This window comes from Eutrigla gurnardus (assembly GCF_963514095.1).
Source record: "Eutrigla gurnardus genome assembly, chromosome: 4".
NCBI classification, from domain to species: Eukaryota; Metazoa; Chordata; class Actinopteri; order Perciformes; family Triglidae; genus Eutrigla; species Eutrigla gurnardus.
In genome coordinates this window covers 22340803-22357265 of record NC_139918.1, presented here as the reverse complement: position 1 = coordinate 22357265, position 16463 = coordinate 22340803, and the positions used below count along the sequence as shown (strand labels likewise).

Below are 16463 nucleotides of genomic sequence, written 5' to 3'. Positions count from 1 at the left end.
CTGCTGTGTGTGTGTGCTAACAACACATTGTGTTTACTGGCTTTCCAGATTGAGAGGAAAACAGGCGGATGCTGTAATTAGCTCATCAGCTGGGTGGCACAACACTGGGTAATTAGACCCATTTCTGCAGCACCTGCACTGCCGGGCCCGGCCTTGCCGAGTCGAGTGCAGCGCAGAACGGCACAGCCCAGCTCGGACTGGCTCAGCTCAATTGAGCGTGGTTTTGTCCATCAGGTGGAGAAAGGAACAGGAAGCACAGCCTGTCTGTATTCTAATATCTAGACAGCCAGCATCTGTTTACACACACACACGCACACTTTCCTTCCTCGCTCACTTTCACAACTACGCACACTCGCACAGATGCAGCTGCAGACTCGCATGCCTTCTGACTGCAAATGGAAATGGGCGAAAGGAGGCATCAGGGCGCCCTGTGGAAATTTCACATCTCATTGCACTCCTTTGTAAGTGGCGAGCGTGAGTTTTAGGCAGGAGCAGGGCCTTCTGTTGAAGCCAGGCGTGGAGGGAATACATAAAGCTGGTGGTGCATACACAGCCTTAACCCCGGTCCACGCCAGCCGCTGGGCCTCGGGCCTCACCGCCACCTGTTATCTTATACTGCAAAGGGCTTAAGCTAATGCTAGCAGCGTGACGGCTAATCTACGACAAGCATCTTTTCCTCTCCAGCCGAGAGCTGAGCCAGACCGTATCCGGTTTTCCCAGAGATCACTGCTGGTGCTGGGCTGGAGGGGGGGGCTGGGCATCTGAGATGTGTTCTCCACACCCCTCATCTCTCCCTCTGACCCAATCAGATGTCAATCTACATCATACTTAAGTGCTGGGCCAAAGTAAACATGGCAGTGATCTCAATGGGGTTATTCATCTCAGGCTAAAAGTGAGGGTTAAGACGTGTGAGAATAAACTACACTCACTCACACACACACGGCGCGAGTATATGAGTGTGTGTGCGCTACAGGGTGTGCTTAATGAGGGCAGAACAGGGCCCTTTGTGGAGACTCCTGCCACAAGGAAGGAGGTGGCTGGGGAAAAAAGGTTGGAAGTGGAGGAATGGGTCTCAGTAGAAAATGTCAGCTTAAAAGATAGGAACATTTCTTTTTCAGCAGTTTCCCCATCTGGCATTTCCTTCACAATGGCCCATTCAGCAGCAGGTGATGCCGTGGCATATTCAGATGGGGCCAATCCTGAAGGTGCACACTGACACTGGCTGGATAATGAGACACAGCACGGAGACGAACCATGGCAGACAAGGACGGAGGAGGATCTGAGGAGGAACACTGGCACTTGATGTGGAACATGCACGGATACATGGACGTGACCCGGGGGTTCCTTTGACCCCAGTTATAAAGGGCTGCAGAGTCAGCCGCCTCTCGTGTCTCGTAAAACAGGAACAAATCAGATTAGAGATATTTCCTTTCATTTCTTTCGGAGCGTACTGTTTTGTGTAATGCCAGAGCGGAGAGGAGGCGGACCCTGCAACCCTAAAGGGCTGACGAATACCACCAATTGCACAACACATACAAAAGGGATTGGGTGGTGGGAGATGATGATGTAATTGCGACAGTACCCACCTTTCCTGTTTGCTGCTTTCAAAGAGGGCAAAAAGAGAGGGGGGAGGGTTAATATGGAAGTGCTATAAGTAAGGACCTGTACCTGTACTTCTTCTAACTCTGTACAATTTTCAGAGAGCTAAATCCAGTTCTTCCAAAAAATGTGATGGACATCTTGAGAGCACTGCATAAAAAGTTATCTGAACACTAGCTGGGGACTTTTGAGAATTGCCTCATCATTGTTCACTGCTCGTAACGGTCTTGGGTGAGTATGCAGGTACCAATAACAGCCCGAGCTATAGTGCGATTATTCCTTTTGGACCTTTACTGCCAGTCTACAGTGAAAAGGGCACACGGCCTCCTCCCCACAGTCCGTCCTGTTGATCTTTCTCTACATGGAGAAAGGGCTTCCAGACAGGGGATGTGCTATTCAGCAGTGTGCTGTCTCAAGGCCTATTATTAACCAGTCCCTTTGTAAGTCTGGGCAGCCATGGCAGCCATGGCAGCCACACAGCAGTCCGCAGGGCTGTGGATGGCAGGTTGCAGAATAGGTGCTTCGTGAAATAGAGAATTTGTAATGGAGCCATCAGGAGAGGATGGAGAGGTGGGACCAATCAGCCAATCAATCAATTCCCATCTAGATGGTGTTATCAGAGTGTCCAAACCATATGATTATTATTATTGTCTCCTCTGTAATAATACTAATAATTGTTTAATACCAAAAAGCCTAAAGGCAGGCTAAGGGCAGAAGCTAATGACTATTTGATCAGGCTTAAACAAGTAGTTAATTAAGTGATTAGTCGATGGAATTGTTTTATTATTTTTGTTATCTTCCATTTGTTTGATTAACTAATTAATCTTCATCTCAAATAACACAATAATGAAAAATACATCACTTCCAAGAGCCCAGTGCTGACCGACAGGCCGAAACCCAAAGATATTCAGTTTACAAAAAAAGAGTTAAGCAGAAAATCCCCCCAGTTGATATATATATATACGCACAGCTGTCTGTTTTATTTAATAAATAATACTAATGGACAAATCATTTCAGTGCTAGCTGTATCATTATCCATTTATCTGTACCTCTCCGGTACCTAGCTGGCCGGCGTGTATCCAGCCTGGTGACAGCTGAAGTGCTTTTAAGAGATATTGACTGAGCTTTTAGTTAAGCCCTCGGTTGCAGCCTTGTGTTTCTTATTTGAAATGACCATCGGTGTTGGCCAAAACACATTTCTCACCCCTAACTAAGGCTTTTTGACAGCCAAGCTGTGCTTTTCATTAGGGAGGCGATGTCAGCTGCCATTTCAACTGACACTTCATAGTAGTGTTAAAAAACGACCAACTGCGTCAAAATCTTTGGGGGAGAAATGAGGATTTTCAGAAAGACAAATCAATCCGGCTTTGGTTCCCTTCCCCGTCACACTGTATATTATGGTAAGGAAATTGAATGTTACAGTTTGGTGTGTGTGAGCAGCCCGGTGCAAGTGGCAGAGGGGAGCATGTCTCATTATCATTCCTGATGCAACCAAAAGAAACCTACAATCACAAGTGTCGTTGCAGTTCAACCTCATCTAAACACGGAGGATAACGACCGACAACGGCCTCTTACTTCTTAAAGAGCAGGATGGCGATGACGATGATGATGATGAGGACCACGGCCAGCACTGGGCCCATGACCCACAACATTTCGGGTTGATCCATCCCCTGAGTCAGACTTGTTTTCACCTGGATTGGGTCTGAGTAGGGACTGGCTGAAAATGTCATCTGTCAGGGAGAAGAAAAGGAGGTGCATGAGAGCCAAATCAAGTCAGGGTAAAGGGTTTTCAGACTTCCTTAAAAGCCTAAAATAGTCCACACATGACAGTAAAAAGACATGAAATCACATTAGGAACCACAGGAAGTCTCGAAAGATATGTACATGTTTATGTGTATATGTATTTTAAAATGTTCATAACTTTTGTTGTTTTTCACAAAGGGTTATACATTTCTTGTCATACATTTGAGAAGTGGGAAACAATTAGAGACAAGCTAACTGGCATCCAATTATAATCATGAATGAAGAAAAGAAACAAGATAAATCATCCAAAAAAGGCAAATAACAGACATTTAATATACAGTATTTTCTGTTGCTGTTGGAAGCGTAAACTATGTAGGAAAGGGAATCAAAATATCTGACTTATGTCTGCTAATAATAGACAACGGGCCACGGATGCAGCCCAACAAGCCACAAAGCCATCGAGCAACCTTAAAAAAAAAACACTCTCCAACAAAATGACAACAATCTTGGCTAATTAAGTGATGGTTCTCCTGCATGGCGTTAGAGATGGTGACAGAGCAAGCGTGAGACAGCGAGAGTAAGAGAGGCAGAGAGGCAGGGATGAGTGTGCATGTCCCCTGGCCGCTGAGATAAATGGGGGCACAGGAGAGGACTCATCTTTTCTTCATTAGTGTTCACACCGTGACGGAAGAGGAGGAGGAGGAGGAGGTGACGGCGAGGGTGCGTTTCCACCTTGGTTGTAAATGAGACATCTCCATGCTCCTTCGTCTCCAAATGAAGGAGAGGAAGAAAGGCGGGGATGGAGGTGTGTGTCTGCGTGTGTGTGTGTGTGCCTGAGGAGTGGATGCACGAGGCGACACCGTATGGTGTTTAAAAAAAAGTGTCTGAAGGAGGTGGAGAGAGGGGTCCGACTGCAGGGGAGCAAGGTGAAAAATTAGAGCGAGGAAGAGGGAGGAGCAAGGCATCCGTCATTAGAGCTCAGCGTGCCTCCTATTGAACCATGATGGGAGACGCAGGTCCTGGGGGGGAGGGGAGCTGGTGGGTGTGCCGGGGGGCATGGGTGACAGATCACAGCCCTTGAAAAGGAATTGGGCTCCCAGCATGCAGCGGGAGTGGCAGGGCGGCAGGCAGCAGTAATCCGGATCATTAGCCGCACAGCAGCCTGCTCTTCGGCGCCCAGGCAGATATTAATTGGAAAGATAAGCGGAGATGAGCTCAAAGAGTCCTGCGTTCTGTCATATAGTTCTGTTATCTCTCATACTCTTGGGCAACTGCCGGAAAAATGTACAGTATGGGTGTTTGAGCGTTACAGCGTGTCTCAGTCGCCTACGTGCGAACCAGCGCGCCCGGATATTAGGCACGGGCACGAGATAACTCAAGTAGGGAAGTAAAAAAGATTCACATTATTACATTACAGCAGTAGTGCAATGTTTTTCATTTATCTTTGTCTTTGCACACACACACACACACACACACACACACACACACACACAGTTCCCTCTCGTTCTGTACGCCTTTGGGAGGAACCTATTATCTAAGGACAGAGAGAGATGGCACAGCGGTGGGACACTGTTGATGGCGACGCCACAAGGCTCTCCGTTCCTTTGGGAGGGCCAAAAAAAAAAAAAAAGGCTGTAGGATGTGGCCCTGCAGGGAATCCTGGGAATATTTTTTTTTTCTTCTCCATAGTGTAACAAATGATTGCAGCTGTGCTTTCAGTGACGGATAAGTGAGGAAGAGCGAGAGGAGAGGGACGGGAAAAAAAGAGAGGGCTTTTTGTCTGTTGGTCACGGCAAAGTAGTGGGATCATCCATTTGAACGGCCCTAATATCTGATAAAAGCTCAGTCACGCAGCTCCTAATGCTTTGCAGAGTGGTATCACAATGGAATGATGGTGCACTGAAAGAATGTGAGAGTGAGGGAGTCAGAGACAGTGAGAGACATAAAAGTAAGTCTGTGTGGATCTCTTACCACTCTGAGGCAGAGGGAGGATTTATGTGTCCCAGTATGGACACGGGTGGGGTTTTTATATGTCACAGCTTGGCTCAGCTCCATGTTGGGAACATACCAACGTATATAACGTTCAGATAATAGGCTTTGCCTTTTTAGCCTAATTAACTTTGATTACATAAAGAGATGATTTGGCTTTTGTCTGTTTAAGCTGGCTGGGGACAGGTAGAGATAGAAAACGGCCCTCTTGCATGCAGATCAATCTCATTTTCAGATTGTGAACAAGCTGCCACTCAAAACCGAAATAGTATCAGATCTCAATTGATATTGTTAGTTATGTATAACTGTGGTTTTAAAATGTTTAGAGCCAAAAGCTCAACAGATTTAATAAGGGAATCAAATTCGGAAATTGGATAAGATTTAACAAAATCCCATTTCGCCTCATCCCTACTGAGAAGAGACGGAGTAAATGACTGTGATTGTTAACGCTGCACATGAGTGTTATTACTGTGTGATATACAGTATACAATGGTGGACATTATGCATGAATGATTGTGTCGGCTTGCATGTCGGTGAGAGAAAGGAAACACGTTTGATTGTGTGCAAAGACAAATGCGTTTGAGCCTACATGAGCTTTTCAGAGCCTTTTCTCAAGATCTTGTGAGACCCCATGAGTGTGTGTGTGTTTGTCTAGGTAGCTACCGCTGAGGGAGTGTGTGTATGATTGCAAGTGTTTGTCTGAGACAAGAGTAAGAGAACAAGAGAGAGCGGGTGATGAGCGACGGTTGGGTGCGAGGAGACAGAGAGACACTGAGGCTGAGGTGTTATGGAGGCAGCAGTATATCGAGTCAGCTTTCTGGCCCCTGGGCTGCGTAGCTTCCCCAGTCAGCCGCCACTCCGTCGTCCCCTGAGCACAGAATCCGCTACGCGCAGCGCAGGCACATTTATTTCAACTCGCCGTTGACCCTGCGAGCGCCGCGTCTCTCCAAAAGTGGCTTAAATGAGCCGCAGGGTCGTGCACCAGACAGGCAAACAAACACGCAAAGACAACCGTTGTGTATCCGCCGATGTCTCTGCCTCCTCGGGGAGGCTGAACAGCCCACACTCTCCATTGTTGCATGACACAGACAATGACAGCAAGAAGGAGGCAGAAGGACATCGTGAGAAAGAAACACCAAAAAAGAAAAGGAGGAAAAGATGATGGCATGTGTGCCTTTATCTATGAGGAACAGAAATGTGGGGGGTTTAGCCTGTACGTTGACCCTTCTCCTTCATACCACAGTTCTACCGTACCCCCCTCCATACGATTTCCCCTTTCATGCCCTCGTTCCCATTCAGCACCAGACGTTTCCCTCTCTGGCTGTCTGAATGCCAAGCATCCAGATATCTAAAGGGGACGCTAGAGGGAGACGCCTCTAGGAGCGGAAGTGACACAGTTGAACAGAGAATCCCATCAATGCCTTTATTCCTACCACGCGTCGGTGAAAAGTTGGACTTGCTAATCCTCTCTGCTAAAAAGAAAAAAAAAAACGAATTTTCATCATTTGTCCTTGATATTGTTCTTCAAAGCATTTTACATTTTGAAAGAGGTCTTCCATGTTTAAGGGCGTTTTGAGCCCAGAGCACCAACAGAATTAGTGCTACAAAGCCAATCCTTGTCCAGCGAGTGGAATATAAATGGATAACACTGCAAACAGAAAACTGTGGCATCTGAACTTTACATTCTCTCTGCGCCGTGAAGCTCACCTCTGTCTTATCGAAAAGCAAAGCACACATTAGCACAGTCTCCTCCTCTTTACGCCGGTTCACTTCACTGGACGGGACTACGGGACCAAAACCGGTGCTTTCCTCCCCATCCTCTCTCCCATCACACTATATTTCATGCTACCTCCCTCCCTCACTCTCTTCTCGCATTAAATGATACTGTTTATACACACCCAGCATCTATCATCCCATTTCACACTTCCCCCGGCTTGTTTATCTGCCTTGGGTGCTGGGGAGACATGAAGGCACACTCTCTGCTTCTTTCTCTCTCTCTCTCATCCCCCCCTTCGCCGCCCTTCCTTCTCTTCTTCCCTCCAACTACTGCTGGCTGCTCGTGGCCATTGATATACGAGGACTTATTAAGCCCTGGCGGTCCTGTTTGATCTACGCTGAGGGAGTTTGGGCGGCAGCGAGGAAGCGTAGTAAAGACACAAGTCATTTACTTCAGTACTTGTTGTCTTATTCTCCTGGGTCTGGTGAAGATCCTGCTCGAGGCAGCTTCTGCCAACTGCTCGATCTCACTACACGCCTTACCTTCTGTACCCGCTCGCGTTTTTGGTAATAAACGTTCGCAAGTGCCGCGTTGGGGGCTGACAAAAACAAACACTGCTGTGGTATCCGACTTTCTCAAAGAGAGCGGTTGGGGGATTTGCGCGGCGATCAATGACAGCCTGCCTGTAGTCACCGCCTCAGAATATGTTTTCATGCACGCCAGAAACCAGGTTACTCGGAGACATGAGGAAATCAAGGCGTCACAATGCACTGCAATCGTCTTGTTACTGTAAATCCTGTGTTTAAGACATGCAGCAGGTCAGTTTTTGCTTGTATTTTCTATCCACTACTGCATTTTTGAACCAAGCATGACATATGTTTAGTTAATTTATGATACAATATGATGCGACAGAGCCTGAAGAGAGTTTTTCTTTTAAGAAACTGCCATTTTTTTCTTTCTATGTGCACACATTTTTTTTTTTACAAATACTCTACCGTTCAGCGGTGGATGTCTCAACTTATTCAGGCTTCTCTTTTTATGACTCATCGTAAGCCTGACTTTGGATATAGTTGTGTCGGGTACAAGGATGTGCTGCGATGTGTAATGATCTTTTCCCGTTGGAGTTACATACGCGCTCATTAAAAAGTTTCTCCAACGATGAAGGTGAGCACACTGATTGACTCACCCTGTGAGTGAAGCCTGACTAATCCCAGCGATTTAGTGTAAAGGTGGGAGGAGGCTACACAGTTTAGGGAGGGGGAGTACACAGAAGAAGACAAACGTCGAGCGCCACTGATCCAACCTGGTGCGTCTGGCAGGTGCAGTGAGAGTGTTTGTGCAGCGACGGGGTTTAAGCAACTCCTTTGAAGTCAAGTGTATCACGCTTCCCCACTATAGCCTCCTTTGCACCACTCTCCTCTCCTCAGAATGAAGGAGTGGGGGTTTACTGTGGTGTGTGTGGCGGTGGTGGAGGAGGAGGTGGGGGCTTAGGGACATTTAGAGCAGCATTTCAAGGGAATCAAGCCTGCTTTACAGACTCCCTAGGCCATGTGACCATGCCCTTGTCTCCCTCTTAACTCCAGCCACACTAATCAATCTCCTCTGCTCTCTTCACGGTCCAGAAAGATGAGGACAGGGAGAGAGACAGAGTTGCAGAGAGTGCGCGAAAGGAGAAAAAAAAAAGCTGAGAGGGGAGAGAGAAGAGAAAGAAATAGGTTTAAAGTCAGGGATTTGATTTCGGACATGGAAAGCTTGGTCTCTCTCTCCCTCTGTGGTTGCCCAGGGCCCATCTACTGAATATGCATGTCCCGGGAAGTGGAGGAGCCCACAGCGATCACAGACTCTCATCCTTCCTGCAGTGAAGTTTACTCCAGAACATTCTATGGAGAGCTGGGCCTCGGCGTTAGTGCCGTTTGACGAGTGCATAGGGCCTCCACTTAAAAAGCCCGGAGTCTTGTATAAGCATTGTTAAGAGATCTGTGTGGCGCCCTGCTGGCTGGCGAAATGGCAAAGCTGGGTAAGGGAGTTTTCAGGATAAGCTGCAATGATTTTTAGTGCAGGCCATATTAAAAGTGTCTTTGTGTTTGGAAAAGCGCTATAAATTAAATGTATTATTATTATTATTATTATATAAATAAAACTGAAATTTGGGTTGCTGCTGCCATTTTGGAAACACTTGAGCCAGAGGATGGGTGATTAACGTAAATAGCTTGTCCGAGAAACCAAGAGGTGACATGCTCAGGTAAACCAGGAGGAGCCTTGACTTATGAACTCTCACTTATGCACTCATGTGTGACTAATGTGGTCCAGAATGATCTGTCTGTTCTTTCTCAGTGAATGGACATTTGCATGAATGTGTGTGTGTGTGTCTTACATAATTAGCGGTGCTGTCTGTCCCTTCGTATCGGAGCACGGCCAGGACAAAGCAGAGGTACTCCTGGGGACTGGTCAGCAGCTTGTTGTAGAAGCCGTTGTACATCTCCCCATCCCCCACGGTGAAGGAGGTCGGCAGCGAGGCCAACTTGGCGGCGATGTAAGGTTGAGAGGAATCCAGGTGACGTCGGCGCCTCAGAGCGGGGCCTTCGCTTGACTTGAGCAGCTGAGGAAAAACAGAAAGAGCAAAGGTTAAGGGTGATGTTTGGCAACAAGGAGCCAAAGTGAGGAGCACCCTGACCTCTGATCACCTTTCTGAGATGTAGTATAAACCGACTACATTTACTGCATCATATTGTAGCATGGAGGTCTAAAGCTCAACCGCCACAATCAATGAGACTTTGGGCAAGAACATTTTGAGTTGCGTGTGCAGTGTTTCCCCTAGAATTTTTTTCAGGCCCGGTGGTACCCACCGAAAAAACCCTAAACAGACGAGACGCGTGGGATGGTGTATTGGTGCAGTTGGATTAAGTCAGGTGGCACAGCAAGCAGTCTGCAATTCTGCAATTATTATATTTGCATTCAACATTTTTGTTCAACCAGAGTGTATTCAAGATCACAAGGAGAGAGTGACTTATTAAGGTGCTGGTTGATGGAAATGGTCCAGAAAAATATGGCTGTAAAATGATGAGCATCACATTAATAGCTACAGATACTGTAAAACACTACAACGACATATGAGTGCATATATTGTCTTATTTTATCAAGTAAAATATAAGTTATAGGTTTACTCAACAGCAGTTAACTCAAAGTTCCACATCTTATCAAAAACAATCCTCCCCCCTGGGGAGGGGGGGCAAACGGGCTTTGGCCGGTTGTACATACGTCATCACGTCCTTATACTACACACACATGGCGTGATGTTGTTTTTAAGGAGCGCCGTCTCTGCTTATATTTCTCGACAACACTCGACCTGCATCAGCGCATGTGCGCACGAGCGGATCTGTGCGAGCAGACAGCGCGAGCGCAGCGGGTTTTGGACGGAGACACACAGCCGCATTTTTATTATGTAAAAATAAATAATAATGTAATAAAATAAATATTATGGACCCTATGGACCGGTTCTGCTCACACCACGAGTCTGAAGAGTGCAACAGCTTATCAAAATACAGTGTCAACGTTCCGTGTTTTCAAAGTAGAAAGCGACATCGTGGTGGTTTAACGAGGCGGAACGGCATCAGAACAACATCAAGAACGTACATGAAGAAGAACGTAGCGGGGGCGCGCGGTGAGGATTGTTGCGGCCGCGCGTCTTGCGGAGCAAGTCTGCTGTGCTGCGCGGAGGCGCTCCTAATGTAAATGATTATTGATTTATGAATGAATTGATAGGTGGCTTATTTTTGGTATATTGATTTTTTTTTTGGCCTGGCGGCAGGTCTCCTTGGCCTGGCGGGCCGCCAGACCTGTACAATGGTAGGGGAAACACTGGTGTGGAAAAAACCCCACAAAACTTAACACATTTATGTGCATTAAACAACTCCTCAAATTAAAAAATAAACCTTTTGCATTTATACTTCATATCCACGTCTGGTTCTTAGTATGCTTCCAAAATAATGCATACACACAGCTAAAATGCCTTTTGCTCGGTGATATAACTTTGCAAACAATGCAACCGAGTTACGAAGCGAGCAATTAGCGCTTCCTCCAGCACACAATATCAACTGACTGCCAGGCTGCTTAATAAATGAGAAGGAGCATGCAGCACTGCGGCATTGTGTTTTCAGCAGCATTTTGTTTTTTTTGTCAGTGATGTCTCATGTGCTACTCCAGATGTAGCTTTATTAAATCATTATGTCGGAGGGAGGAGACAATGGCCTGCTCAATGTTTAATGACTCGGGGAGTCCCATCGCTCTCCCTCTCTTGGTCGTGTCTGCTATTTCTTCAGGGAGCTCCAACAATAGCGATCCAAACCAACGAGCCTCGCAGTTTACTTAAAAATGATGCTATTAATATTTAGGCATGTCATTTAGTTTGGATTCTCTTGGGGACAAGGAAGACCTTTATTCAGTTGAATAATAACGCAGTCATGAATCTTTATTCTCATTTGAATACCTTATGTAATACTCTGTTTGGACTGACGATGAAGACTATATTAAAAATGTGTTGGAGTAATTACTTCCTTAACATTTACACCAAGAACTATACAAGATTATATTCCGGATTATTCTCTGGGCACCACTTGGAGTCAGCAGATGGGTACTCTCTACAGACCTGGCACACAATCAGGACATTCCCACCTGTCCGAGTAGAGCTAATTAGCTACAACCGGTGACTTCCTACCCAGTTGGAACGGGAGAAGCTATCGGTGACCCCTGACCTGCCACATTAGCATATCAGCCACCAGCTGGCACTCACATCGTCCAGGTCCATCTCATCTGGATTCTTCCACTGCTGCGTTGACTGAGACACCGGCACCACCACGATGTAGTACCACCTGCCAGGAAAAAAAGGAAAATAAAGTCTGTGTTAAGACAGACCGACTGAACACACTTGAGATCAAAGCGGGGCCAAGCGCATTAATAACACAGTCCAAACATTTAGCGAGACATACTTTCGCTGTATGGCTTGCTGGGCTGAATTCAGGACTGGAGTGGTGTACAAGCGGGTCTTAGCAAGGTCGAACACTAACAGATTGGCACTGCATCTCCAATTAATGGCTAATCACTAAGAACATCTGCCACGTAGACTGGAACAAACACTATCCCGGCGAGAGGAGCCTTCAGCTAATAGAGATCCCCATAGAATTCCTCAGGTTAATAGGACCAGCTATGAGACTTATAAAGACCAAAAATAGAAGGAGAAGAAAGACATCAGAAAGACATTTAGGAGTTGAGGGTCAAACTAAGAAGTAAGGTAATGGATGAAGGAAGTACACAATGTACAAACATCTACGTCAGCGGTTATTTATGTGCCGGTTCTCTCTTGCCCTCCAGCTCGTGTTCTCCCTTTGTCTCTTCTCAAAGTTTCCCCCCAATGCAGACTCCAACCACTTGTAAAATCAGCTGCTGCTGACAGTGTAAGCAGCTGCTTCTCTCGCCTCCTCTCCAGGCCTCGACTCTGTGATTCAACAGTCAGTCAAGTCAGGGAGTGGGAGAGAGGCATGTATAACAAGACTCCTCAACCAACCCAACCCCCTCACCTACACACCTACACACACACACACACACACACACACACACACACACACACACACACACACACACACACACACACACACACACACACACACACACACACACCTCCACTCTCCCCATCCCCAATCATGCGCGCTCTTTGCCTGTCAATCTGAGCTGGAGCTCGGCCAGCCCTGACAGCCCTGTAATCTTTTTACCAATCAACCCTGTGCACTCCCCAACACCGATGTGTCTGTAAGTGTGTGTGTCTGAAGGAAAGGCTTTACTCGTCGGGGTCGGCCACAATTCTGCTCTTAACAATTTGAGTCGAAAGATAATACAGCTTGACCTGATGTTAAAAGCCTCGATTATCATCAGCCCGGCGGTGTTATAAAATTGGCTCAGATTAAAAGCTGAAGTTTCAAGTTTTGAAACAGGTTTAGTATTGATCGGATACAAGTGCGACCACTGCTGTTGCTGTTGGAAAGGTTGCTTAGAGTTGCAGTAGAATTGGGTCCCGATTGATCACATTTTTTAGTGGCTTTTTCGGGGCCCAGACCCAAAATGCACACATTTCAAGTAAAATTCCTGTGTTCATGTCTAATCGTTTTGTAGTGTTAATAAATTCTAACTTTTCATAAAATGGATTCACTTTTGGTCAATAATGAGAATAAATTTAATTGCTGGTGATTGTTGTTCAGCACATTTGGACAGACATATGTCATAACAGCACTGCCTCATTTAAATGTCACTATATCCTGAGTGCCACTATGTGTCTTTTTGAAGGGATAATACTTTGAATATTAACTGGTAATTATATATAGGCCCCTGGAAGGGCTTCACAAGACACTTCACTGATCCACGATAGAAAGCTTGGCCACTACTGCAGCCAAGAAAACCAAACGGAAATGCAGCTATATTATCTGTGATGCTAATGAAATAAAAATCGAGTCACCCGCCTGACGACGACCATCATCTGTTGGTGGATTCATGCCCGGAATCAGAGCAGGGCTGTGGGTTCGGTGCCATGTGTACTGACCTGACACGCGTGGTAGTCTGGACCTTAGGCAGGTTGATGGTCATCTTGCCACCCTGAGCCTGCAGCGTGCTGGGCTTAGTCTTGATCAGGTCAGGAGCAGTGCGGATGGACACCTGCTGCTGAAGACCCCCGGCGATGTTGCCCCTGCTTGTCAGCACAAAAGAGTAGTCTGTGTCCGGCTGCAGCTGCGCGATCAGCTTCCTCTTCAGGTTCCCCCGCACCTCCACGCTTTGCTGGTTGTACAAGATCTGTGGGCACACGAGGGAAAAATGTGAATCCTCCAAACAAATGCATTACTCTCCTCTAACTCCCCCCAACACACACACACACACACATGAACAAAGGCATGATGGTCCTAAAGGAGGCACCCATCTCATCCGACACCTCATCTCTATGCTACAGTGCCACACTTTCCCACTGGTGCATATCCAATAGTTTTTTTACTCCATTATCATGGGGTGGGAATTTATATAATAACATTCGGACAGAATATTACGCCTCGTAAATGAGCACAGCTTTTCAGGGTTTTCAGCGCAAATGGGGGAAGTCAGTGCATCACGACCTGCTGGAAGTGTGCAATATAATTATATGACAAATATATGTACTTTGCATGTTATACATTGTGTGTTATACAATGATAATATGATATATTATTATATAGTAAGTAGTGAAGGCTCCAGCCCCCCCGTGACCCTGAATACAGGATAAGCGGTAGAAAATGGATGGATGGATGGAAGTAGTAAATATAGTATTATAATTATACATTTTATACTAGAGTAGTTACGAAACCATTGAAAAGGCATGCAAATTGTGTGCATAGAGAAACGTTTTGCATTTGTCCTTGGCTAAATGGATGAGGATTTTTTTTATTTTTTTTATTAAATATTGGCACTCACCTTGAAAGGCACTTGGGATTTGTAATTTGGTGGCAAATCCCAGGTGAGTAGGACAGATGTTTTCATGACTGCTTTGACACCAAAGTTCAGGGTGGGGAAATCTGTGAGTGAGAAAATGATTTGATTAACATCTAAAGCAAGACATCTCAAACGCCACAAAATGTGTGTGCGATAACATTTCACACTACGGTACAGCATGTAACCCCCTCATTGAACAACGTGGACATATTACATCATAACATGTTATACAATAAAGTGAAAAAATAAATAAATAGAAGAATTAAATTAAAATTAAATATTAATTAAAATTAATGCATTACAGAAAGACAAGGAGAATAAAAACATATTTGCAATAATTAAAAACAGTGCAGACATTAAACGATTTAGCAGAAAGCTACAGTGCACATAAAAGTTTTCAGTCTAGTTTTAAAAGTGGTCAGAGTTTGGGCAAGTCTTACATCTCCAGGAAGTTTATTCCAGGTATTATAGATCACACAAATAGCCTTCACCTCCCTAAGCCTATTCCATTTACTCCACCCTGGTTACAAGGAGACGTGCGCAACAGGCAGAGATCACGGTGATTACCGAGAAATGTATATGACAGTGGGAGGAGCAACACGTGTGTTAAAATAGACATTTGGCACAGCCCAGGTTATAAATAAACCATCTTACATTATAAGATGATAAAATGCATGAGGAGGTACATGCTGGGCATGCTTCAGATTTGTGTCTAATGGGAGGGAGGATGAGGAGACATGGTAATGTGACTGTAGTGTGTAATGAGATTAGCACTCTATGAATCAATAAACACTGTACTGTACTGGGTGCTAGATAGGGAAAGACAAGGCACCTAAGAGGCAGAAAAGGGGCCGGCTATCCTGTTAAATATAAGCAGATGATATGTTGTATATGATGTACATGCTTATGCATGATGTGGGCAAGGATGTGAGTGTGTCATGAATATGTGTGCCTGTATTAAACCCTCATTCTATGTTTTCAAAGCAAACACCTCTGGCTTGTTGATGTATAAATGTCACCATGTGTCCTACCGTTGGACATGGTCCTGCTCTGGATGCTGGGGCTGAGAGGTCCCGGGCCCTTACTGGTGAACGCCTGCACCCGGATGTCGTAGGTGGTGTCAGGATTGAGGCCCTGGATAGTCATGCGCGTGTCGGCCGTGCGGTTGGTGCTGTTCTGCTGGCTGTTTATGTCCCTGTACACGACCAGGTAGTGCACGATCTTCCCGTTCCTTTCGGCCACCAGCGGGGGCTCCCAGGTCAGCTGCGTGCTGGACTGGGTCAGCCCCGTGACCTGGAGGTTGAACGGGAAGCCGGACGGCACGTCTTCCGGGGTGCTGATCTCCTTCACGTAGGCCTCTCCGATGCCTGCGCGGTTACGGGCGCTGAGGCGGAAGACGTAGGTGGCGCCTTTGTGCAGCCCGGTGACAGTGTAATGGTCGTCGGTCTTCCTCAGCTCGCGTGACGTGTAGGTTTCCTCATCGGTGCGCTTGTACTGCAGCTGGTAGCCCATCAGCTCACCCACCATGTCCTTCGGCGGCTGCCACTGGATCAGTGCCGTGTTGCCCATGGTTGTGCTGATCATCATAGTGGGCCTGCCTGGCACTGAAGAAGAAGATTAAAGTTGCAAGAAAAGTAAGTAAGCAGGAACTTTTTTTTAAACCAACTTTAAAGGAAATTGAAGTTCAAAGTTGCTTATTTTCTTTAATGGTGAAGAATTGGATGTCAAGGCATTTATGTGTGCAGCCTTTTTGTTCCTTAGATACAGTATCGTATAGAAAATTAATAACATTCTCATATCTGTACATTTAATATAAAGCAGACGGTTAGCTTTGCTCAGCATTTAGACTGGAAACAGCTCGTCTGGCTCCATCAAAAGGTACCAAAATCTAAGCACCCCCAGTTCCTCTAAAGCT

At 46.0% G+C, this 16463-nt stretch overlaps 1 protein-coding gene across 12 annotated transcripts in view; it reads right to left on the bottom strand.

Moving 5' to 3' along the window:
- The window catches only part of ptprfb (protein tyrosine phosphatase receptor type Fb), a 154754-nt gene that overhangs the window by 26973 nt on the left and 111318 nt on the right, over positions 1-16463 (bottom strand). For all 12 annotated transcript variants that reach the window (XM_084008639.1, XM_084008644.1, XM_084008634.1 and 9 more), the window contains 6 exons: positions 15580-16152; positions 14531-14631; positions 13635-13882; positions 11838-11916; positions 9423-9647; positions 3175-3329 (listed from right to left, as the gene is read on the bottom strand). In XM_084008639.1, the coding sequence (XP_083864765.1) occupies positions 3175-3329; positions 9423-9647; positions 11838-11916; positions 13635-13882; positions 14531-14631; positions 15580-16152 (1381 nt within the window). The remainder of the gene's footprint in view (positions 1-3174; positions 3330-9422; positions 9648-11837; positions 11917-13634; positions 13883-14530; positions 14632-15579; positions 16153-16463) is intronic.